This window comes from Mustela nigripes, chromosome 12 (assembly GCF_022355385.1).
Source record: "Mustela nigripes isolate SB6536 chromosome 12, MUSNIG.SB6536, whole genome shotgun sequence".
Taxonomy (NCBI): domain Eukaryota; kingdom Metazoa; phylum Chordata; class Mammalia; order Carnivora; family Mustelidae; genus Mustela; species Mustela nigripes.
In genome coordinates, this window is record NC_081568.1 from 6,974,235 (window position 1) to 7,000,877 (window position 26,643).

The window sequence follows — 26,643 nt, forward strand, 5'->3', positions numbered from 1 at the left end:
GTCTTGGACTCCTGGCCTCCAGAACAGTGAGAAATAAATTTCCATTGTTTATAAGCCACCCAAGTCTGTCAAGTTTTGTTCTGGCAGCCCCAAGAGACCAAGACAGGAAGACGCTGATTTATGATAAGAAACATGCCACATTCTCGGTCCACATGTCCCCAAGCAAAACTCACTCTGCGGACCGTCAGGTGACAGTCTGTAAGGAGCCCTCCCTGCCCCCACGGTCACTGGGGACTTTCGGTCATTTGCTCGTACCCCCTGAACACCTCACAGCTGTGGCTCCCTCCCTGCCACCGGGCCAGCAATACATCAACATGGCAGAGACACACAGGAGGTGAACAGAAGGGAAGGGGACAGAGGAGGAGCCACAGTAACTAGGCGATGCCGCCACGGCCGCCGCCGTGCCCAGTGCCCCCATGGACAGAAGCACAAGCAAAGACTGGGACGTCCCCTTTGGCATTTTCTGGGCTACAGGATGCAAACCGGTCATTATTTTTAAACTAGCCTCAGTTTTTTGTTGTTGTTTTTCTTTTCATCTAAGAACAAAACCAAAAAAGGCAGAGAATTCAAGAACTCCAAAGCCAAGTCGTCATTAGGAGGTAAATACCATCAATCTGCCAATGAGGAAAAGTCTGCAAATTAAGATGTGTGATGGGATTTATTCAAGATTATTAGGATCAGATAAAATCTCAGCATAAGCTTCAAGACCTCTCACGCTCTGCTGTCCCTCGGCCCACGTGCCACTCAGCGTCACCAGCCAGTCCTCCCATGACCCCTTGCTAATTTCACCGGCACCCACACTCATAGCCACAGCCACACACAACCACACAGTAACAGTTGTTACTGAACAATCATTTCCTGTCTTCGTTTCAATTCACAGGTGCATTTGCATACCGTTTTGAGATGATCCAAGTCTCAACACTGCTTAACGGCAAGCTTTTGATTCCAGGTAATTGATTCTCACCCCTGGGACTGAGATCTGACTGTGACATATGTCTCCCCATTAAGTGAACATGTTAATCCTACTGGTCTAGCTGATTAAATGGAGCTTCCTTTCTCTCTCCTGATTTCCCACAAATTCTTCCTGAAACCGCTTGCCCGTACCTTAAGAATGCCAACGTTTCTTCATTTATGGCCTGAGAGAGCTACACTATACCATCTCTCAGTGTCTTTAAGTCACACAAATTCCTACAAGACCATGACCCTTCTTAGATAGCAAATGGGCAAGAGAGTTGCATGAATATGTGACCAACGGATGAAAGACAGTTATCCTGACATATATCAATAAATTATGAGGAATAAATTGAGTGTTTTTATTTTCTGGAGTTCAGTACCAAATTTCAAAATAATTTTAAATGAAATTTCAGCAATGTAAGAAAGGAAGCATAATTCTTTTTTTTTTTTTTTTTCTTGCTGTCTTCTTTTTTCAGAGAGGGAGAGGTGGGTAGGGAGACAGAGAGCATCTTAAGCAAGCTCCACACTCAGCACAGAGCCCAATACAGGGCTAGATCTCACTACCCTTAGATGGTGACCTGGGCTGGAATAGTCGGCTGCTTAACTGACTGAGCTACCCAGGTGCTCTGGAAGAATAATTATTTATTAACAAAAACTCATTCAGCAAGTATTTACACATAATATTTGTTAATTATAGTCAATGGATTAAGCTAACAAAAATTTTGAGACTAAAATTACTCAAAATAGGTCACCTTTAACTTTACACTGCCTCAGCATCTATTGAAGGTTGATCTTTGTGTCACTTGGTTACATTTTTGCTACTATTTCATGTTTGATTTGGGACACCAAGAGTCGGTAAGAGCTTTCAAACATTTGTTTAATGCGTGACTATAATCTACACAAAATCCAAGCCGGCAGTTTAATGCCTCCTTGGACCTTTCAATAGTAGAAATAAGTAATATGGAGCCTTTCACTATTCACTTTATCTATCATGATTTCCAGTGACTTAAAAGATATTTTTTTAAAAAATGAAATAGAAACGAAACATTTGTGGAATCCCCTCATCACCTCCCTGGAACTTAAGAACCTGACAAAACACAGCGCAGACCCTACCACGCTCAATCAAATGCCTTTCCTCAAACTACTTGGTTCCAAGCACAACTCAGAGTCCATTTTTGCCATTGGAAACATTCCAACCCAGCGAGCCATGTGAGGGACCCGAAATCCCCCAAGACAGCTTGATCCATCACAGCTGAGGTCAACAACCTACGAAGTTGAAGATTACAAAAAGAAAGAAAATCTTCTAAAGGGAATAAAAAGTGGCTATTCCCAGATGTTGGGCCACTCACACACTAAAGTGAGATCTATGGTCCCTGGAAGTGGCAGTTCTCCAGGGCATTAGAGAAGGGCCAACTACTTTATCTTGTAATCGTGAGCACACCGGGGAGGGAAAACAATGTATGTGAGGTTTACAAGAAAGGCTACCAACCTTTCCAACGGGATGGAGTAATGGTTCTGGCTCTCCACCAACAGGGAATACTAACCAAATGTTTCCTATAGGGTCAGTTTCTCTCGTAGGGCAATGCTTTGAGCAACCCAAAACATTTAAGTGGTCTCATTCATCTTCCTAACACCCTGAGATGTAAATAGGTAGTAATGAGGAATATTGCTGTTCTTCAGGGACAAAGGCAGTGGTGCAAGAGGCTAAGAGATTAGAGGTTTTAGAAGTATTAGCTGTACAGTTTAAGGGGAACTATTCTGCCTTTCCATTCACCCCTCCTCGTTACAGTACAAAGCAAGAGTGAACCACACGGTAAGGGTTCAGTTTTACGACAACAGTAAATAAAAGTAGGAGTGTTCCTTCCCTTGGTATGGATCTCCTTTTTTTCACATGTCTTGGAATAAAATTTGACATTGTGCATTCAAATGTAATAACTGTATTACTTTTTGGAGTCGTAATATATGAGGGATACAAACATCCAACAGACTGAATAATTCAAATCACAAAGCCATTAAATTTGGCAGACACAAACTGACAGTTTCCCCACTAGACTTCTGAGTGCGCTTTTTCCCCCCCGACTGGAGTTCATTTCTTATCGATTGCAGGATTGCAGAACTCATTCCAGAGTCCCATCCTGTCCCCCAGTGGCCTATTAGCAACAAATCACTAAGCACAACAATAAATTCTCAGAGGGAGCAGTGCGGCCTTAATAGACGAAGTTCATTTGCGTCTTCATGTAACGTAATAAAATTCAGCCGGCATTAAAGAAAAGGTTGAGCCATCATGAGCATATTAACTAAATGACTCATTTTATCTAGAGACACTATAAAACTTAACTCTGACCTCCATTAATTATGAAAGACACAGGTGTTTTAAAATGACATTCTCTTAGAATAACTCAATTGGTCTCTGATGAATATAGCTATAAAATCAAAGAAGAAAACTCCAGGTTCTTATTGAACATGTAGGTTCAAGGCTTGCTCATACCCAAGGAGCAGGAGACTGAGTAATTAAGACAGACAGATATGCATTTTGCATGAAGAGAAGTCAGAGACAAAACAGCAGGTAAACCTATCAAATGTGTTTTAAACAACGATGACAGGGACTTCTCTTTCCACTCAATAGATGCTTAGACTGTGGTCGCTCGTGAAACCATCTGAAGTCATACACGTACTGCAGAGAAATCATCACCACTTGGGGAAATCTGAGAGCAGACGTCAGCTGGGAGGCCGGGCTCTCGTGCACCCCCGCCAGCCTCGCCCCCGCTGACTCCTCTCCTTGGCGGGATTCCGTACCCCCTGCCGTCAGCACGTGACTGCCCAGAGCTTGAAATCATGACGTTGTCCAAGACACCCAAACTTTCAACTGCACTGATAGGCTTGAATATTAAAATGTAAGTTCATGATTTATAAGCTCAGGAAAAGAACTATCTCCTTTTAAACAAGACCAAATGTCTTTTATAAAAATTATTTTTATTACCTAAATAATACAGCAATCATCTCAATAACCTTGAAGAAGCTGAAGATTTCATCTCATCCTGTAACCAACTCGGGCGGCTCACCACCCTACCTATAACATTGTTCCAGAGAGTTCAACACGCTGGATGGCGCCAGACCAGTTCCAGGAGACTTTATTTTCCCTGGCATTATAACCATTCCAAAAATATCTCTTTCGGGGCGCCTGGGTGGCCCAGTGGGTTAAACCTCTGCCTTTGGCTCAGGTCATCGTCTCAGGGTCCGGGGATCGAGCCCCGCATTGGGATCTCTGCTCAGCAGGGAGCCTGCTTCCCCCTCTCTGCTTGCCTCTCTGCCTACTATATATATATATATCTTTCATGGGCTTTTCCCACAGATTTGGGGAGGACCAAATTCATTTTTTTAACTATTCGGCTGGATCACATTTAGATCCCAGTTTAGGAATAACCAGCTCCTGGCATGAGCTACCTCCTCGGTCAAAAGTGTTCCCACCCTCCTCAAAAACAGTCGGCTATGAAAATTTTTAAATAATTCTGATTTTATTACTGTTGTTATGACCATATGTGTCATGACATGTCCCCAACATCGCATTGGGTGTTTTCATTCTTTATGCCCCAAAGGTTATTTCAAACCTTTTAAAAGTCTTGGGTATTAGGATGTTACAAAGAATACATCAAAACCAAGAACAAATCATTTTAACGGCACTCTTGTGTATTTAAACACCAAGATTAAAAGGCACAGAAGTAGATGGAGAGCTTCTCGTTATCAGCAAGCAAAATGAAGGCACAAAGACGGATTCCGAGAGACGAGCAACAATTAAGACCAATACCATTAGCAAACTGCAGAGACACAAAATCAGAAAAACCTTTTCCCATAAGCATATTTAGGGTCAAAGTTATGAATCAATATTGTTAATAATCACACTGATAATTTAAATTTTATTATGCTCTAAATATGACTTGTAAATCCCTCCGTGCTTTAAGGATTACAGATGATGACTTATTGCCCCAAAGTGAACTCACAACTTCTGCTTTTGTGGGTCCACTGGGTATCTGATTCATTCTTTCCCATTTTTCAGTTAATAGAGATCATAATTCATTGGAAAAAATACCAACTGAACCATCTTACGATTCCCTTAACTTCTGCTTTCTTAGGAATGTTCACTCCTCAAGAGATTTCCATATATACTTCTTTTTCTGGGTTATCTTCAGAGTTAGCAAAAGCTGGAAATTTGTTTTCATGTATTTTCAAATAATCAGAGAACTGCCGTTAATTCCCCACATGCACAGGGCTAGCTAATGCCATCACAATAAGCCACACTCCCAAACCTTGCTCCAAATCTCACCTTCCAAACTTGCCCTCTGCCACCCAGTCGCCATCAATCACTGTCAAACCCAGCTCTGAAGTAGGTCTCAAATCTGACTCTTTCTCATTTCCACCATCACAACCTGAGTATACGTTCTTTCCGTCATCTGATCCACAGTCCCAACCTCAAACTCTAAAACACTCTGCACACAATATGGTAGAAGTATCTTCCTAATGGAAGTCTGAGCATGTAAATACGTAGGGTTAGAAATCTCCTTAACTCCTAATGCCTTTACCAGAGGTTCTCAAATCTGCCAGGCCAGTAGATCCTCAGAAACTTAATTAAGCCAAAGATTCCAACATCACTTCCAGAACGTCTAACCGCAATGGTCTGAAGAGGGGCTTGGGCATCGGCATTCTTATAAGGCCTCTCATGACTGCCAAAATTAGAATCACTGGTCTGGAGGTTTAAGTCCAAGCTCCTCCATAATCTGATACCTCCTAGAGCTCCTGTCTCCTTGGGAACAACATCAACTCTGTCACCAACAGGTCCAGTTAAGCTGAGTTATTCTCAACCTCATCAGAATCTCCGATGTTCCCCAAGGTACAGTCCTTCTGGCAAGAAGGCCCTTCCATCTGCCAGACTCCTACTGCATTCCAAGGCCCACCTGAAAAAGCACTTTCTTGTTGCACCCTTTTCAACCCGAAAGACCATCATGTATCTTTGTTCTTGGGGTTTCCAGGGCCCTTGACCCAGGCCTTCCTGAGAAACTCTCATTGCCTGTGTTCCCGCCATAGCCAATGCCCAAGAGTCAGCAAACGTTTTCTTTAAGGGCCAGACAGCAAATGCTTTGCCTTTATGGATGGCCTCAGTTGCAACTACTCATCTCTGCAGGCAAAACTCAAAAGCAGCCACAGGAAATACACAAGTGAATGGGTGCGACGGCGTGCCAGTAAAATTTTATTTACAAAGACAGAAGACCAGCCCTGGAGCCTCAGCTTGCCAACCTTGCACTAGGTTTGCACGAGGCTATGAAGTCTTCAAAGGTAGAGACTACCCTTCATCTTTGTTTCCCCAAGCCTGAGAACCTACCTGGCATGAAGGAACTTCAATGAATATTCGATAAATGAACAGTCATGGAACAGTAACTAAGTGAACTGATATACTCTGACGGACCCTCTGTGGGACTAGCTGGGAGCAAAGCCCTCAACACCCAACACTAGCAGACACACACACTCAAAGGAAAGAGGCAGATGAACTTTCATTACACTGCTTTGTTGGCTCATTCATGTATTCTGGAAAAAAAGGACTTTATAACAAAATAAATAATTTGCTGCCAGACTTATCTGCTCCCCAGTTCCAGGAGGGAAGAAAATGCAGAGATTACTCTCCCTCTCTCTCCTTTTTTTACAACAGCAAAAGGAACACAATGTGCAGAAATCTTTCCCACAAGTGGGTCTGCAGACCACCTGTTTCTCGAACGCTCGCACTCCTGGACCCCATCCATCCCGAGTCAGCAGAGCTGGGAGCGAGGGACCAAGGAAGCTTCACCTTGAACGAACAGTGCTGATGCTTAGGTACCCTGATGTCTGGTAAATATCTGACAAAACAGAACGAAGCCAGCAGACAAGGCGTGGGACTTTTTAAGGCAGATCAGGTTAACGCACCAAGCAGGCTTCCTGGAAGAAAGGAGACTAACCCGTGTAAGGAGGAGGGATCCGAGCAAAGAGAAGCCGAAGAGAAGCGCACATCCTCCACCCCAGGCCAACACTGAGAAGGAAAATGATGGAGAAGTGACAATATTCAAGGAATAAACTAAAGGGGGGAAAAAAAATTTCCAGGGGCCACTGAAGTGGCTCAGCCAGTTAAGCATCAGACTCTGGATTTCTGCTCAGGTCATGATCTCAGGGTCCTGGGATTGAGCCCCGCATCAGGCTCCCTGCTCGGCACAGAGTCTGCTTGAGAGTCTCTCTCTCCTCCTCCTGCCATCCGCCCTCCTTCTCTGTCTCTCTCAAATAAAAATAAATAAATAAACAAATACATCTTTTTTTTTTTTTTTTAAAGGGGGAATTCCAGGTGAAGAGCAGGAATGAAAAGGCCATCCTTTTTTTTTTCCATCACCAGGTGTTTTTCCTAAATCATAATTAATATAAATATAAGGTAAACATCATCACAACTCTGCATTTCTGTGCACTACGGGGGTCTACAGCTTTCTGGATTCACTCCTGATGGCTGACTTCATTCCACACCGCAGGAGTCACCTTTAATTGTGTGAACTTGACTGAAACGTCTCCTCTGGAAAACAGAAAGACCTCATGGCTACTGGAAGCAGAATTGCTGATCTTATTTTTAAAAATCTACATTCTTCCTTTTAATCATATGCTGCTTGCAACAGATTAATTCTAAGGTATGACTTTAAAATAAAAACAGCAATTAAAAATAAGCATCACCAAGGGGCGCCTGTGTGGCTCAGTGGGTTAAAGCCTCTGCCTTCGGCTCGGGTCAGAATCGCAGTGTCCTGGGATCGAGCCCCACATTGGGCTGTCTGCTCCGCAGAAAGCCTGCTTCCTCTTCTCTCTCTCTCTGCCTGCCTCTCTACCTACTTGTGATCTCTGTCTGTCAAATAAATAAATAAAATCTTTTAAAAAAAAATAAGCATCACAAAAAAAAAAAATTAAAAGACTGAGTTACATTGGTCAATTTAAAAAAAAGTGACTAATGCTTCTAAAATTCAGTTCCTTGTTTTGATCCAGTGACAAAATCATTCTGAAAGGAGGAACTTAGACTAATTAAACAGGCACCCGCCCATTCATTCAATGGTATTTTATGGGAAGTGACGCTTTCAATACTTAAAGCAAATTCAACACCAGCATAGCAAAAACAAGTTAATCTTTTCTTTTTTATTTTCATCTTTGCAGATTTAAACCAAGGGCAGAACAATGCTTGAAAATAAAACACTACAATTTTTCAAGTCCGGTAGTCACAATTATAAGGACAATGGAGCCCTGTTTTGAAAGCACTGAGGTTTTCGTTTCTGATTTTCGTCATAACATGCTCACTTGAAGCTGATACTATATGTTGTACAGACCTTGAACAAAAATATCCTCCCGCCCCTGGGCGTAGTTCATTGACTGGGCAAGTGAAGGGCTCTGGGCAAGGGACAAAGCTCGGGGCCGGTCCTCACGTCAGGTCAGCTGTGCAAAGGGACTCACGCATCCCCTTTTGTTCTTTCTCTTGATAGCTCCACAGTGTTCCCATTTAATAGAATTAAATTTTAATAGAATTAAAATATGAAATTTCCAAGGTCGTGAATTGTTCTATTTATCACCAATTATGATTGTTGCCTGACCCAAGTCCTGAGTCTACGGGCTTCAATCCCACCCCCTTAATCTCCTGCGGATCGTTGTGCCTCCTGGACTCAGAGGTCCTTGTGTGAAAGCTCACAGGTGAGTGAGTGTTCTTATTAAAATATCGTAGGTTGTGAGACGATGCTCTTCAATTTATATACCTCTGTTGCAATGAAGCAGGTCAGAGCAGAGTAAGATAATCACAAATCAACTGACAGGTGCCTAGGTGACACAGTCGGTTAAGTGCCTGCCTCTTGGTTTTGGCTCAGGTATGATCTCAGGTTTATGAGATCGAGCCTCACGTTGGACTTTGTGCTCAACTCAGAGTCTGCTTGAGATTCTCTCTCTCCCTTCCCCTCTGTCCCTCCCCCTGTGCACGCTCACTCGCATGTGCACACTCTCTCTCTCTCTCTCATTCTCTAAAACAAATAAACAGGGACACCTGGGTGGCTCAGTTGGTTAGGTGTCTGCGTTTGGATCATCAGGTAATGGTCCCAGAGTCCTGGGATCGAGTCCCACCATCAGGCTCCTTGTTCAGCAGGGAGCCTGCCTCTCCCGCTGCTTGTACTCTCTCTCTGCCTGTCTCTCTCTCTGACAATAAATAAATAAAATCTTTGGAAAAAAATAAGTGAAATAGATAAATAAATCTTAAAAAGAAAGAAAGAGATCAACTGAAAGACCAAGAAACAAACAACAAAAAGAATGGAAAGAAACTCAAATTCTCTTTGATGAGAGGCTCTTTTCGTTATTACCATATGGCTTTATGCTTTATAAAAATATGGCTCATCTCTAAATGCCCTGATTATTATTTGATTATAATAAAAAACACTTCTCTATGTGAAACCAAGTTAGTTGCCACTTGGGATAACATTTGAATTTAGCACAGAATCACTTGTCATCCTTATAGTGAACCTGAACACTAAAGACAGACAGATTCATTGGAGAATAAAACTAGAATCACCTTCTCACATCCAGCTTTACAGTCCTATATGCAGCAAAACTTGCATTTATATCAACGTCCTGAACTAGTATTAGTATCAATACTTTGATAGTTATCCCTATCAAACCTCTACACCATAACATATTTCTTCACTTTGGAATTTTTCTTCCTATATATGAATGTCATGAAAAAAATAAAATAAAATGAAATAGAAAATGTTTTTAGTAGGTTTTTTGACAAAGACATATATAAGTCATTCATAAAATATCATCCCAAAATCATGTAACAAAAAAAAAATCAAATAATACAAGGAAATAACTGAAAAGGTTAACTGTGATTGAAATTGTGTTTTTTTTCCTAATGCTCTAATTATATTTTCCACATTTTCTAAAATGCAAATGCCTTTGTCTCGCCATTGAAAACACAAACGTTATTTTAATTTTTAAAGAACCCTTCGGTGAAACAAAATATGAATGTCAATGCCTTTAAAATAATATAAAAGATCATGTGCACCTTGGAAGTAGTAAACTTAGAGATCTTTCCAGAAGTTCCACGAATTCAAAAGGCCCACGCCTTCTGGCACTGTCTAACCACAAATGCTTAAAGACAGCAGCACAAAACACCCTTCGCAGCACCATGAACTTCTTTTTGTGAAGAGTGCACAGAATCTTCAACTAAGTTCAATTCTAAGAACATAAAATAACACGGGCATAAAGTAAAACCAGCCAACAAATGGCTTTAGGATCCCGAGTGCTACCTGTAAGAAAACAGAAAGCCTATCACCGTACTTTCCCACCGCTCACACGGAAACCCTCCCAGATGTCTTCAGATGCACCTGCTGCGTGAACCTCTTTGCTAGGTCAAGCCCTCCCCAACAGGAAGCTGAGGGCTGGGTTATTTTTAAAGTTTTATAACTGGTTCACACTCCCTCTCAAACCCTCTGAGCGTAACCCCACCACGTTTCCCAGCGAGATTCCCATTCTCCTCGCTCACTAATGACCACTGCTGCACACGGATGCCCAAACCCAGAACGCTCCGCAGAGCTGCCCGACCGCTGCCGGCTCGCCGCGGGCCCGCTACAGCAACAATCACTTTTCATGGATTATTTTATTAGATCCTCCCAACAGCTGACAGGGGTAGAAATAATTACAGAGAAAATGAGATTTGAAACAGGCTCAAGGTCACACAGCTGAGCTGGTTCAGTCGACCTCTCTCTTCCTCTCTCTTGTTTCTCCCACCAGGACAGGACCATGAGATCTCTCTTCCAAGTGCCAATTTGCTCAGGGGGTTTCCACATCTACTAAGAGAATCGATGTCATTCGCCAAAAGCCAAACACCTGTGGCGTGTTCGTGCATGCGTGGCGCTGTCCTACCCGTGGGGCACCACGGTCTTCCAGAAACAGTGGGGAGTCTTTCTTTCTTTTTCTTTTTTTAAGATTTTATTTATTTATTTGACAGACAGAGATCCCAAGCAGGCAGAGAGGCAGGCACAGAGAGAGGGGGAAGCAGGCCCCCGGCTGAGCAGAGAGCCCGATGCGGGACTCGATCCCAGGACCCTGAGACCATGACCTGAGCTGAAGGCAGAGGCCTAAACCCACTGAGCGACCCAGGCTCCCCGTGGGGAGTCTTTCAACTCAAGCTCACAGGCAAACCTTTCTCAATGTCCTTCAGGGTTGAATGAAGCGTAGAAGACACAGCTCTACCAACCCAGGTCGTATTTGTACCTTCTACCTTGGCAGGTGGCTCCTTCCCCTTTGGCTAAGGGTGAGAGCTCCTTTTCCCTAGGGGTTAGCTTTGGGGTAGAGACTTCCACTTCCGTTGTGTCTTTGCCCAAACGTGGGAATTTGCAATATATCTGTTATAAAACCCCATCTTCCCCCAAAGGTACCCCAGATGCAGAGAGGCACCTGTACAAATCAAATCCTTGAAGTACGTTCGCTGAATCAACAGATATCTCTGAGCTTCTGTGAGTAGAGAAACTGTGCTACCTTCTAGAGAAGCAAAGAAAAGACAGCACATCGTCCACCATCTGGCAAGTCACTATCTGATAATGGGGGAGGGGCGTTGTGGGTGACACCTGCCAAAAAACCACGCAGTAACGTGGTAAGGAAGGTACACGACAGGCGTGTTAACAGGCCCAAGCAGAGCGGTGGAAGGAGGAGCTCAGTCCCAGGGGAGGACTCCTGAGCCGGATCTCTTTACTCTGAGCGACATCACTGAGTAAAGAACTTTGGGGAGGGAGTAGCTAATGCTCCAGAGAATCCAAGAAGTTTGTTACCAAGTCCCAGAGGCAAGAGAGAGAACATGTGACAGTGGTGGTCTAGAGAAGCAAGTCCACAGGCCTGGACGTTGGAAGAATGAGCTGAGTTTGTGAGGGGCGGGGTGCCACATGGCACCATGGGGGTGTGATGGGCAACAGGGAAATGCCAGCATGTATCCAAGGGGAGCTGCCAAAGGGGGGAGGTATAAGGCATTTTACAAAGAAGGGGTTGGCCCCAGTACATAGGTGGACAAAATCTGTAGGCCGGAGGACCAACTAAAAGCCCCTGAAGCATCGGGTCCAGCCTCCCCGTGATGAAATGTGATGGAAGTCAGCATCCGACACCTGCCATGTACTCCCCGTGGCCTGTAGTAAATAAAAATATGCAAATTCAGCTCAACCCGTCTACACTCCCTGCTCACTTAGAAATACCAGAGGAGAGTCAGGGGATGTGATCAGTGCTAGGAACTAAGTCAACTTCTGTCCATTCACTTAACATTGGTCCAGGCACCTCAATGCCTTCAAGGATTGGGTGCATACCCAAGGGCTCCTTGAGGTCTGAGAGCCAAAGCAATGACTCTAGAAACCATTCAGTATTTATCTAGAGTGCCCCGGGGATAAGCCATGCTTAGTTTCACCCAGCTGTATATGGAAACTGCACATCCTCTCTTGCTAAGAAACATATGTTTTATGATCTCGTAAATGCGATCAAAAGAGATATAAGGACTCGGCGCCCGACGTGTTCTCCTTGAACACCGAAAGAGGCCAAATGGCCTCCTTCTTCAAAATTAGTATTTTTCCTTAGAGATGGGTATGAAGTATTTTTTTACACATCATCCTCAAAATGCACTGACAGGAGAGGTGAGCTGAATGCAAGGGTTATGCCTGTTTTCCCCCAAAGAAGGGATGATAAATAGGAGGGAAACAACCCAAGATCAGTTCTGACTGTGTGTAGCAGCCTCGCCATCAAACGGAAGGTCAAGTGTTGACCTGGACACCAGAGCATGGGCACCTTGAGAGGGGTAAACAGTAACAATTTCCTTGAATTCTCGGTTGACTGGTAAATGACGTAATCAAGGTCATGGAAAACAGAACAGCAGGCACTGGAACAGACGGCAAAACCTCCTGACTCCAGAATTTCGGTAAAGAATGTACTGAGAAGTTGAGAACACGGTTTCTGGAGTCAAAATGCCTGGGTCTGAAGCCTGAGCCCAGCTTCTGCTGGACATCAGACCATGTTCTGCCTCCGTGTCCTCATCTCTACGGCAGAGATGCTGACAATACTCACCTCTCAGCTTTCATGGAAAAAAATGTATTCGTTCTAGTGAGAATGGGTCCTGGCGCTTGAAACCCCCCCCCCCCCACGCCATGAACACTTGCTAAAAAGAGCAGGCATCACTGGTTATTAGGAGGCCACATTTCGGGCCACCTTATACTGTATTCCATGTTCAGAGTATGACTTAGCACTTGTCAACTATGGCAGAGAAGCTCACGTGCAGCGGCAGAATCATCAAGTAAAATCCAAAATTATCTGCAGGGGCAAAACATAAGATCTCTCACCTTGCTCCTACAACAAGTTCTTTCTGTCCTGGGTCAAATGTTAACTGCGAGAAATCCACAGCATTCTTCGCTCTGAACTCCCGTAACCAGGGGCCAATTTCTAAACAGAAAAAATAAATAAACGAAAAGATAAAAATGAATGATTTTTTTTTTCCCTTCGAGGGACCACACAAAGTGCACAACAGGTAGCAAACATGACATTTCAGAGAGGACCCGGCGGTCCCCTGACGTTTGGGGGCCACGGGAGCTTTCCAGCAGAATGTCGCAGGACCCACACCGAGGACGTGTTAAAACCTACAGGGCGGCCACCCAAGGATGAGCGAGAGAGGCATCTGTGCTCGGGTAAGACTTCCAAGGCAGATGTGCGTTTCCCTCTGGGCTCTGGGCCGGACAGAGAACCAGGCAGCATTCACAGGCTTTACCGAGGGACTACGGAGCGCAAACAGGACCTTTTCCTGCTTGTGTTTACTGGCAAAAGCTGAAGGCTGGAGAAGGTCAAAGCCTTGGGATCCGGGATAAGCACAGGAGCACCCACCGCCCTCCTTCCGAGTGGACACCCTCTGTCTGTCCTTTGGGTTTCGATTCTATTCTATGAGGCGTGTTGAACACATACAGTGCTTTCTAGATGAGAAATCCAGTTCCTTCTAGACCTTCTTGGCATTTTTTTCTCTTAAGGGGAACCAGGAAATAGCCACTTGTCAGAGGCAGGCTGTTCACAAGCCTGTGACCTCCTATGACACAGCCTCCAGCCCCCATTCATTCGTGGTAACATGACAGCATTGGAGAGGGACAGGAGGCGACCTCACGAGCCGCTTCTGTGACTTGTATTAGCACACGCCTGACACCACAAAAATACTCTGGGAGTCGCCTGCCAGTAGTGGCTGGCCTTATCATTATTTCTAACAATTAGCCGTGTTACTAGACTGTCATTTTATTCTTGGATTTACTATTTTGAGTGATATCACACCAACTGAGAGGCACACGAAAGATGTCACATCAACAAAACCACTGGTAGAGCAAAGAAATCATGTCTTTCCATGGAAACAGATGCCAAAACCAGATTTTATATGGTAATAGGCCCACGTCCCATAACATGTCCCACACAAACACCTTTGCTGATATTATCGAGACAGGTTATTTTCCAGGAATGATCCGGTATAAGAAGTAGAGCATTTCTCTACCACCGGTTAAAATGGTCATGAACGAAAAGTTCTACTCCATGTAAAGGAAACCAGGGTTGAAGTCTATAGAGACCTGTATTTGGGCTTTGAAATTTTAATGTGCTTCTTGACTCTTTTTAGAAGTTTATATAAATTTATTCAATTCAGAGCCAAGTCATTTAAAAGAAAACCCTTAATTATAGTAAAGTGCGTACAAGGCCCTGGAGCTATGGAAAGTTGTTACTCAATGGCGTGTTCCAGAAGTTCATAATTCAGTTAGGGAACGAGCGCTAGTACCTTCTTTGAGCACAGGGTCCATGAATATAAGATCTCTACAGGCATCTGTGAGGCCAGAGGAAGCACTCACACAGATGGGAGAGATGACGGGGTCCTCGGTAAGAAGAAAAGAAGGATCTACCCGCATATTTACGATGCAGATGTGTTCCGGAAGCCCAGAGCAACGAGGGGTGGCACAGTGCCCGGGGGGCCACCCGTGATCGGTGTTTCTCCCCTTCTTGCCCATCGGGCGCCACCCGATCTCTGCTTCTGAAGCTGGAACCGGAGCGCCAATGCCCAGAAAGCTGGCTGGGGTGCCTACAGCCCGCAGCACCATGGCTCGCATGCGGGAAGCAAGCACGGAAGATGCGGTAACAGGACCACAACAACCGGCAGGTGAATGGGGCGGCGGGGGGGCAGATGCAGAATGAGCGGCGAGAGGGAAAGGAGAAGCGAGAACGGAAAAGAGCAACAGCCACTCGAGGAAGCCCCGGGACGGATCACCGCCGGGCGTGCTGAAACAGAACCGGGAACACACTCGCTCCCAGGCTCACACGTTGCGATTCGGCTTCAACCGTGACAAAGAGGCTTAGAAAGTTCCCAGGCAGGGACTTGAACCCACGAAAGCAGCGATCTCAGGAATGGGCATGGACCGCTGGCAGGCAGGATGGGGGCAGGAAGGTCAGATGCTAGAAAGCGTCACCCCACATGTGATGTAGGTGGCGGCTTCGCGAATGCAGAAGGAGGAGGAGGTGGGGGGGTCCCACGGGCCTGATAACTAACCACGGAGGGGGGCAGGGGGATGGGGGGGCTGACGGAACAGCTGGAGGAGAACAAAAACAGCCCGAGACTAAACGAAGAGGAAAACAGTGATGACGAGTCACGGGCATCAGGGGGTGAAGGGTGGTCCGAGAGAGAGAGGACAGGTCAGGTGCAACAGCGGAGAAGGTCACGTGGGGGGAATGGCCCCAGAGCCTTTGCGGAGCATGGCTAAAACCCGCAGGTACCTGGAGAGCTGTTTTAATACAGGACCTTCGCCACCCAGACAGGACACGCAGGACCAGGGAGCCCTGCCAGGCCTGGAGTCCCCGGGGGCTCCTGTTCACCCAAACCCACAGCTCCCACAGCCAGACACGCACGTCGGACTCAAGGTGGTGAGAACAAGGAGGTGGCAGAAGGCGAGAACAGACGGTCCCAGGCTGGACTCTGTGCTGGAGGAGGGACAAGTGAGCCACGTCAGGGGAGAGAAGGCTGCGAGAGACAGCAGTGAACTTGCCTCTCGGGCGTGAGTCTCTCCTTTCCATTAGACAAACGGGAAGGGGGTGGCCAAAGGTGGTGAGGAGGAGGAGACGTCCTGCCAGTACTGGTTCCTGCACTGAGCAACGAGAACTGCCATACTGTTTCCCAAGACGTCCTCGAATCATAACAGGAGGAACGTAGACAGGGAGAAACGAGTGCACAGCTTATCGTTCGATCACTATTGTTCCCTTTGCCTTGTTTAAATTTCCAAAAACCTGCCCCATGAAAACAGTGTATTTGTACGGTTAACACTCAACCAGAGTTGGGTAATCTGCCCATTCTCTTCTTTTTTTGATTTTCCTGGGCATTCCTCCAGGTCTGATTATCTCAACTGCGTATCTCACGACCTCTGTCGGACCGAACACCATGAGAGCTTGAGGAGAAGGGTCCTGCACAACCCACTTCTCACTGAGAAGGTACCTGTCCTACACCACTCCCCCCTACTTTCCTTGCAAGATCGGGGGCTGGTGTTCTCTCCTCTGTGCAAGACCAGCCGTCCCCCTCTGCGCAGCCCACCTCTTCCCTCCTCTCTCGTCCCTTCTCTAAATCACCTATTTTCTCCTTTAGTATCTCCCATGTTACCGGGCCCTTTCCCTCTGTCTGGAAGGATATACATATTCCCTCATTTCAAGACAAAACAAAACAAAAAAACACCCTGTAAAATACATGTTCCTTACACTCTTGTTATGACAGTGTTAAATGCCCAAGACAAAATGTGTGGTAAACTCCCAGGGACACTTTGTCAAAGAAGCTGCCATAGGCTCACCTTCATATGGACATTTCAACAACCCCTCAAGGAACACGTAATCCCAACTTTATAAAGCTTCCTAAATGCTTTATAAAGCTTCCTAATGCAGTTCTGACGTGATTGTGTTCCTGATGATCTGGCTAGGAAGGCTGCACAGAGACATCATGAGAAAGGAAAATCATTGGCTAACCTCATTTAAGAACACAGCTGAAAACATTGCTAAGGAAGGACGTGTATTAGCAAATCACACACACACACACACACACACACACATACACACACACACGTACACACACACACCATTTCATATGGAATAGGGTTTATTCCAAAAACACAAGAAGGGATCAACAAGCTTAATGTCAGAAGTTCTATCTGTAGAATTTGCCACCACAATAACAGATTTCCATAGTAGCATGAAGAAATTACCAGCACTGCTTTGGAAAACATTGCAAAAATGAACCATTATGAATACAGAAAACTAGAAGAATACAGTGTCAAGTAAGGCCAGTGAGGAAAGAGTCTGAACACAGGGCAGATGGTGCAAACAGGCTCAGGAGACGCCAAAGAAAGGTCAGGACGAGAGAAGAGAGCAGGGGAAGAAGGCACACAGCACGTGGCAGGTTGAGAGAGACGATTTCCAGTAACATTAACTTTCTTAATACACGCTCACTCCTCCCAAATAATGGGTTTATGTTTTTCCTTCTTCTCTCTCTTCTGAACTTTATAGAAAAAAAAAAAAAAAAACCATTTGATGAAAGGGAACTTAAATATGGCAGCCAATACAACCTTGTTCGGAAGTTAGGTAGTCATATAAAATTGGTAGCTTCAAATTGAATACTTTGTAGATAATTTGTAATATTTGAGAGTAATTATTCTAGCTCACCCATTCATTACATAAATACGGCTTTTTAAACATGGCCTCTGGCAATGACTTTTTATTGCAAAATTAGCCCCAAAGATAAAACGTGTGCCCTCTCCTACCACTGCGTAAGCACCCCTGTGATTGTCTTATAAATACTGTAATGAAAAGTATACTGATCTGATTTTTAAAGAACCCAGTGTTACCATTTCAAGAAATAACTTTTAGGAACATATGTTGGTATTAATATATTTGGTCAAAATGATGGTATATACAAGCTAGGACTTGAGCTTACAGATTCAAGTCAGTCACTCCCCCACCCACCCCAACACAGAAGACAGAATTTTTTTTTTTTTTAAAGAATATACATGACTATTGAATAAAGAAGCAAACACTGTAAAGGTATTGAAGGTAGTCATGGCTGTAAGCCAAGACAACTTTTTAGAGCCTGATAAGTAAGAATCACAGGGGAAGACCAGCACTGGTCCCCAAGCCCGGCAACCACTCAGAAAACCAGACTGATGGCTCCGCGGAGCGCAGAGATTGTACTGATGGGGGGCAAAAACTGAGCAGCGAAACCTCCCAGCTCAAACAGGAGTGGCTCTGGGGAGACCATTCTTCTCGCCAAACGTCAGTCAATGAAGGAGTCCAGCAAGTAGGACTGAGGAACTTCTTTGGGGGACTTGAAACCCACACGGAACAACCTAACGGGAAGCTTCCCAAGGAACACATTATACAACGCATTCAGAAGGTAACAAGAAAGAAAAATCAACATCCACTTCATTTTGAAAGTGAATCGATTCCCACTGATGTATACTGTTAAATAAAAACAGCCACCTACTCAGTTTAATAAATAATTCATTGATTGTTTCTGATGTTGTGATTATGAATAACAATGATCTACATGTCAGGGAAGACCTACAGGAAAGAGCATTCCCATCGTCACTAATTAGATTTTATGCTCCAAGGGTCTTGGTGTAATGAAAGAAGGAGAAAATGTCAATAACCACGTACTGATCTGCTTTATCAGATCAAAGAACATTCTAGAAGGAGAAGGCAGAGATGACACAAGCAGAGTGGAATGGCCCGATGTCTCAAGAGTCTAGGCCACTCAGCTCTGCTGTGTGCGGACAAGACATTGTCCTGAAAGCACAAGGGCTGGGTCCTCACCTTCCCCAGAAGGCCACTCCAGCCAGCGAGGCACCTCGGGCCAGGAGGAGAGGTACAGAGTGCACTCTCTGCCAAGCACCCCAGAAGCTCTCCTGACCTGACCTCTCCCGGAACTGTGAGAGAAACCATCCTATGTCAAAGATACCTGATCGTCTTTAAAGGCGGCATGCATCTCCCTTCCACGAGCATCATTTTCAGCTTCGGTGCATTACATAACCATTCCAGCAAGGCAATCTGAGCTAAAACATGACTGGAAAACAGAGGAGTGGGGTTTTTAAGAAGCCCCACAAAGACGACGAGCACACCGGCCAGTGCCCGTTTCCTGCACCCCCACCGGACCGCTCATACATTCCTTCCTTTCTCCTTTCCCATCTGCTTTTCCAGGCATGTCCCTCCAGCACCAATCAGAGCCAGGCAAGAGCACTTCAGACAGCAATCCCAGCACCCCATGCCATGATTCACCCCCAGAATAAGATATATCCAGGCCTGGGCACCTGGGTGGCTCAGTTGGTTAAGCAACTGCCTTCGGTCATGATCCTGGAGTCCTGGGATCGAGTCCCGCATCAGGCTCCCAGCTCCACAGGGAGTCTGCTTCTCCCTCTGATCTACCCCCAACTCATGCTCTCTCTCACTCTCCCTCTCTCAAGGAAATAAATAAAAACCTTAAAAAACTTAAAAAAAATATATATGCAGGTTTTCAGCTATAGGAGTGCTGCTGAAATTCTTTAAGGTGTTATAACAGATTTCTAAAACTTCATGTGTTCGTCCGGTGGCAGACCGAGGCAAAAACTTGCAGACATGCAAGTCCACAAACATTTATGTTTGTGAAAAAAACATATTATCAGAACAACCACTGTCTCTTATTAACACCTTTTTTTTTGTTACTGTCTGTATTATCAGTGGTTACTTCGCTTCAGAAACTATGTCAAATACTTTTACATGTTAACAATGTCTAATTTCATTTAATGTTTATAATCCTGTGAAGCTACAGCTATAATCTTTCTTAAAGAAATAAAAATTTTCAAAATTAAAAACCCTGAGTTTCTGACAAGTTAAACATCTTGCCAAATACAACGTAAGTGGTAAGTGGCTAAGCTGGAATTTAAATCCAGGATAAGACTAAGGCAGTATTTCCATAAGGTCCAAATTAAAAATCAATTTTCCCAGGAATGTATAAAGTACATTAATCCCTAGCACCTAGTAATAGATCAGCATGGATTAAACCTATCGGAAATGGTAGTTGCCACCCACCAAAGGAGAGTAAAATTAGATAGAAAGGAAGAGGTGGTAGTTTTCAGATCGGGGACAGGAATGTTCCAGCCCAAGCCGCCCATTAGGCAGCGCAAAGCTGGAAGAAGGAAGGTCCCAGAAAAAAGCAGAAAGAAACCAGGTGCCCCAAAGGCAATAAGGCACCTGGAGGAAGAAGGTCCCAATGGTAGAAAATTTATCTCCATCATTTCTTTCCCTGACAGGTCCTGCTTACATCAGCTAATGCAGAAATATGCCAATACTCTATTGCCTCACTTTAGCTTTCTAGAAAGACTGAAAAATACCAGGCTAATTTTCTTTCTCCAAATGCAAGGACCTCAGTTACTTTCACTGTACCTGCTATCTGGGACTTCACAGAACCAAAGAAGGTACAGTAGGACATGACACTGGCTATCCCACAATCCTTCCCCCTGACTTTATTACAGTTTATAAAACTAAGGGCAAAGAAGTTGCATGACTTCCCAAAGTTACATGTCGATGAGGTCCAGTGGAAGACCCCAAATCCTGTGATTCCCTCGCCAATCTATCCTCTCCATCACGGCACTAGTAGAGCAGCCATCCAAGTGGGAACACCATTGTGTGGTCTCTGAGCACACAAAACTTTCTAAATTATGGTATTTTAAGGGACCAAAATGCCTAGATCTTGATTTAGATCTCAATATATTCATCCACATATATGGTATGTATATATGTATATGCATGTATGTGTGTACTCGCACATATACACATACACAGGTTTGTAAATATGTATTAAATATATTTACATAGATTACCCCTGGATACAGATATGTATACATACACAGTTACACATATTTATATCTAAAGGCATCAATATGTTCATTGATATATATACATAAGTGTATATGTACTTATCTATACACACAGGTATATAAATGTATTTGCATAAATGTACGTAAGAGATATAAATATATATATATGTGTGTGTGTGTGTATATATATATATATATACATATATATATATATATATGAGACACTAAATTAGGTGGAAAAAAATCTCAAAAGCTTGCTATAGGAAATGATCAAAACATTCAACTGACGTGACTTTTTAAAAATAAAGCAAAAATATCCAATAATAATCAATTAGGGAAAGTAAAACTCTTTTTTTTTGGTAAAACATTTTTATACCATTAAAAGTAGAAAGGATCCAGTACGCCAAGAAGGCATAAAGCATCTTTTATTTACATTTTTATTTGTAAACATGACCCATAAAACACAGTATTTTAAAATGCTAACAGTGTTCCTTCCCATCCTATGTCCAGTCATGCACCCACTCAAAGGGGGGCGGGCGCTCATGTTTCCATCGCAGTGACACTTTTAACCTTTAATCCTTTTTTTACAGGTTCACCATCAGAAAACTCCGCTAACTATAAGTTTCACAAAATATCTATGCTCTGAAACTGGGTTCTTGTAAAGTTCACTCCCCTGCCCCAGACAGCGTGGCTGGTAGATTTTCTTAAGAATCAGGCGATCTGTGATCATGTACTTTCTACTCATGACGTTCCCTGATTTGGGTCTGCTTCACGCAAACACGACTGGAAAGCCACAAATGTAAGCTCAGAATCCCCAGTATAGTATCAGCTTACGATGTAAGCAAGCATTAAATAATAGCCATGAATCTGTTAAAATTATAGGCAGCAGCAACGCACACAAAGTTTCAGTACGGGCAGGAGCAGATAGACTGAAGACTGGCCTGGGAGAGGCTAAGGCAGGTTTCACCCCTCCAAGAGATTCCTGTTGTGATTTTCAGATATATTGTTTCTACAAGTTAGATTACAGGACGATAACATAGAACTGATACATGTTTATATATATATATTATATATAATATATATATATTTTTATATATTTATTATATATTTATATATTTATTATATATATACTTTTATATGTATAATATATATGTAATATATAATATATAAATATATTATATTTATATAAAATATATTTATAAAAATGTAATATAATATATATTACATATATATTATACATATAGAAGTATATATGTAATAAATATATAAATATATATAAATACATTATATATATATATGTATTTAAGAGAAATCTTAGGAGACAAAATTTCATCACAACCAACTACCATCTTCATAACCAACTGAAATGGACGCCCTTTCTGAATCAAGTGATTTCTACTAATCAAGTGATTTCTACTGTTTCCCCCAATCTTCATTTGTGGGCATGATTTTCCAGCCATACCAGGTAAAGCCATTTGATCTCAGGATCCAAATTTCTTGGGGACCCCAAGAAATTCTGAGTCATCTGAGGGTTACCGGAGACACACCTGGCAAGATGTAAAGAGAAGTTTCTGGAATGTTGTCAATAAACTGGTTTAAAAATCTGCCTGGCAGGCTGGCGTTGCCTTCCCTTTTGTTTATAACTTCTAAGATCGCAGAAACCTCCTAGTTCATTAAACCATCTGGAGCAATTATTCCTGGCGGGCTGCGGATCAGAACCAAGCCGATAAGAAGCAGGTTTTTATTGCTGGATAACTCGCACAAGAAGCAATTTCTATTCATCCATCCATCAAGACAGAATTTTTTTAATTTAAAAGATTATGCAAATGCAAATGTAAACTAGGCCAGACCTTCCAACCCCTGGACTGTGACCAGCTTTGTCCTCCAGGCTGCGAAGTGTGTCCCAGAGCGGCCCCGCCCCTCAGCTCTGTGCGGCTTTCCGACAGGAAACTTTGCTGGTGCAGAAGGGTCTTAATTTTGCCTTGTGACCTGCAGCATATGACTAGAGGCTATAAAATCTAATTGCAAAATCTTAATGTTGTGCCAGAGGACATTAAAAAGTAATTTCCTTCAGATTTATAACTTGAGAATTACAAATGATGTTAATGTGACTAAAAATATAAAAATGAACTGTTTCTAGCCAACGGGCACGGAGATTACTCCAGGAGTGGCCATGGGCTTGCTGTGTCAGCAGGGATGAGCAGAAGTCCGAAAGGGCACAAATACAGCCATTTGTGCCAGGAAGTCTCCTGGCTCGGAGACATTCTATACGTCCCCAGTCTCTTTGCCAGGCTACTGATTCTGCCCATCACCAGAGCTGGAACACGTTCCAAGACGGACTCAGACTCTTTCAGAAACTCCAGGTTTAAGCATTCAGGTGATATGCATCTAGAATGGACATAATTATTCATGTGCACAGTCCGTGACTAATTCTTGAGTCCCTGCTATTGGAAGGACCCACTTGAGGACTGGCGAGGATACAGAGGTACGGAAGACCAATCTCTGCCTTGAAGACATTCATAGTTTAGCAGAAAAGGTGAGACACACACACAACAGAGTGAAACTGAGGACGAGAAACACTAGCTGGTACCAGACAGTGCGATGGTCAGTGGTCTCGGCAGTGCTAGCCAATGAACATAACGAGGCCTACACACGTAATGTGGAACTTTCCAGTTGCTACATTAAAAAATGCTAAGAAGCAGGGCACCCGGGGGCTCAGTCAGCATATGCCTTTGGCTCAGGTCATTATATCAGGGTCCTGCTCAGCAGGGAGTCCGCTTCTCCTTCTCCCTCTGTCCCTCCCCGCTACTTGTGCACATGCTCGCTCTCTCTCACTCTCTCAAATAAATGAATGAAATACTGGGAGGGGGGGAATGGCAAAATGCCAAGAAGCAAGAAAAATTAATTTTCAACAATATAGTTTATTTAATAAAGTATATCCAGGATATTATTTCCATGTTAGCAAAATAAAAACTGTTGAGATATTTTGATTGCATGTGTACATTCTAGGCCTTTGAACTCCAGTGTCCGTTTTTACACTGATGCACATCTCCATCCGAACTAGCCACATCTGAGTGCCCAGCAGCCAGACACAGCTGGTGGCTCCTCTCCCGGACAGCATGCGGCTAAAGAATGAAGAACAGGGTTTCCTTGCGGATACAGAGGCCTGTTCCCTTACATTATTGAAAAACAAATTAACGAGGGGTCTTCTCAGACCCGAAGGTCATTAAGTCTGCAACTGAGTCAGGGGCGGATTCCAACAAAACCGCCCTCGGGTCACCCAACTGCTGATGCAAGTGACACGGGCTTCGGAGTGAGGCTGACTTGCATTTCGCATCTCAGACTCCGAGCTTTCATGGGTGGGACTGTGGGGCCGAAAGCAGGTGCCTCATCATTTCTTCACAAACTACACTAACACAGGGAGCATGTGAACACAAGAGTTTGGGAGAAGAAGAATGTATAGACCAATCCCTACGAAGCACCTGGCGGAGACCCTAAGACACGGGAGGGTCTCCAGAACCAGGGGTCGCCAACCTCACCTCTGCAGGCAGTAACGCGTGGTTTTCGTCTGCTCCCCGAGTTCACCGGGAGGACGGCCCTGCTGCCTCTTGTGACAATATCCTGAGTACCGGGCAGACTATCTGCCATGAATTCTAGCCTCCAATAGAAGGATGTGCAATTTCATGTTCATCACAGTCTACCCGTGACAGCGGGAAGGCTCTAGAACGTTGAGGAAGGCCACAACCAACTATCTGTTCAAACCAACTGACCAGGCAGCACTAGCAGAAATCCATTCAACAAGCAAGAGACTGTTCTATAACCCGTAGACTCAGCAGGTCTGGGGGGTTCAAACCCCACCCATTCCAAAGAAAAGTTTGACCTTGGACTGACTCCCAGAGATAATGTCTAAGACCTTGGAATATCCTGGCTGATAAGATAAGAGTGCCTGTGTCTGCCCGTGGGCCTGGGGCCACCCCGCAGAGTCTGTGGGAGCACTGTGATTGACGGGGGACCTTCGGCCCGCTGCAGTCAGGTGACACACCTGCACAAAGGTTTTCTCTGTCTGCCAGTTTCCACGGCCACAGCAAACTGCCTGGCCAGGCCGTCGGCCCCTCACACCTCCCTGCTCTTCCCTTCCGCTTGTCCCCAACACAGACGCCTCAGCTGCGCCCAACCGGCTCTTGGCCAAGCTCATTCTCACTCCCCCCTTTGCTAACACGACTCCACCCCTTCAAAATGACCCCGCCTGCTCTCTAACGACTACGAACAGGCTGGGAGCCACTCAAGAGAGGGGCGCGAGTTCAGGCGCACCTGCGTTCTACTATGGACACTCCAGTGAACTCGGGCTGGCCGTAACGTTGAACATTCCAAGGCACAACACAGTCCGGGAAGCTACCTGAACCTCCCCTACCTGAACCTCCCTTCATTGCTGCGGCTGCTCCCGAGCCCTCTGGCCCACCGGACCCTGCCTGGATGATAAAGCCCGCGTGCTGATTATACTTAAGTCACAGTCATGAACGCTATCCCACCGTTCCTCTCGCTGTTTTACAGGTGAACGAGTTTACACCCAAAGAATGTGGAGACTCTATTAAAGAAAGATAACTTGAATATTTATACAGGATAACTGTCAGCGTCTAGGCTCTGGAACAGGGATTGGCCAATGGTGGCCTCTGGACCAAATTAGATCCATGACATTTTTGTCTGTAAATAAATTTTTATGGAGCACAGCCTCACCCAGGTGCTTACCTATAGTCTAGGGCTGCTTTGCACGACACTGGCAGAGCTGAATACAGACCATCTGACCTCCAACACCTAAAATATTACCATCTTCCCCACCCCTGCTCCAGAGGATAGAGTGGGAACTCAATAAGTAAGTATTACAGATAATTAAACATACTACGTGTAATTCTTCAGTAACAGGGAAAAAAAAAAAAAAAAACAGTACAGAATCTCAAAGTGAACAGAAACCTCAGGACCCCCGTAATCAGATGCCTCATTTCAACAAAGAGAAGTCAGGAATCCGGACTAGCGAAGGGACCTGCTGAAGTTCACTCTACCGCACATCAGTACAGATTAATCTAGAAAGGCGCCCTGGCCACTTACCCCACATGATTCACCCTGTATCCCAAGGCATCAACAAGTACTAGTATTTCCGAGACATTTTATTCCATTAGTTTCATACAGCCTTTAATGCCTTTCAACGGAAATGAAAAAGGCATACAGAAAATCATTAGCTGACTCATAGAAAAAAGTTGTGTGTTCCACGCACAGTCACACAAAATCATTTTGAAACCTCAGCTAATTACTCTACTTCCATCTCCTCCCAGAGAAAAAGCAAACCTTCTGGAAATCCTAGCAGGGCCCATCCCCTATGAGCTGGTGTTACTGACGGTTCCAGAAAATGGGCAGCCCTCCCCCGCAGGCTGACTTAGGTCCCGACAGCCCCAACTCACTCAAGTTGTTAGACTGAAAGAAAAAAAAAGCTTGTGTTAAATATGAAATCAAAGCTGGCATTTATGGCCGAAGGTTTCTATTTCTAGGCAAAGTGGATTCCCGCCTCAGCCCAGCCTTCGCAAGAGAGCTCTGCCCTCCGCACCTCTGAGTCACCGACCTTGACGAGGATGGGTTCATAAGGGGCAGACAGAGGAGATGGGGCAATCCTGGCCAGCTTTCCTTTCGTTTTGCCCACACGGGTGTGCTGTGGGGAAACCGAGGTCGTCCTCTCTTCCAGGGACTCACCTGAGCCCAA

At 44.5% G+C, this 26,643-nt stretch overlaps 1 protein-coding gene across 2 annotated transcripts in view; it reads right to left on the minus strand.

Annotated features, from left to right (window-relative positions):
• Window positions 1-26,643, minus strand: part of SEMA5A (semaphorin 5A) — a 444,506-nt gene that overhangs the window by 223,280 nt on the left and 194,583 nt on the right. For both annotated transcript variants that reach the window (XR_009407368.1, XM_059416873.1), the window contains exon 5: window positions 13,344-13,443. Coding sequence is in view for 1 of the 2 variants with exons in the window: in XM_059416873.1 (XP_059272856.1) it covers window positions 13,344-13,443 (100 nt within the window). In the remaining variant the exon portion in view is untranslated. The remainder of the gene's footprint in view (window positions 1-13,343; window positions 13,444-26,643) is intronic.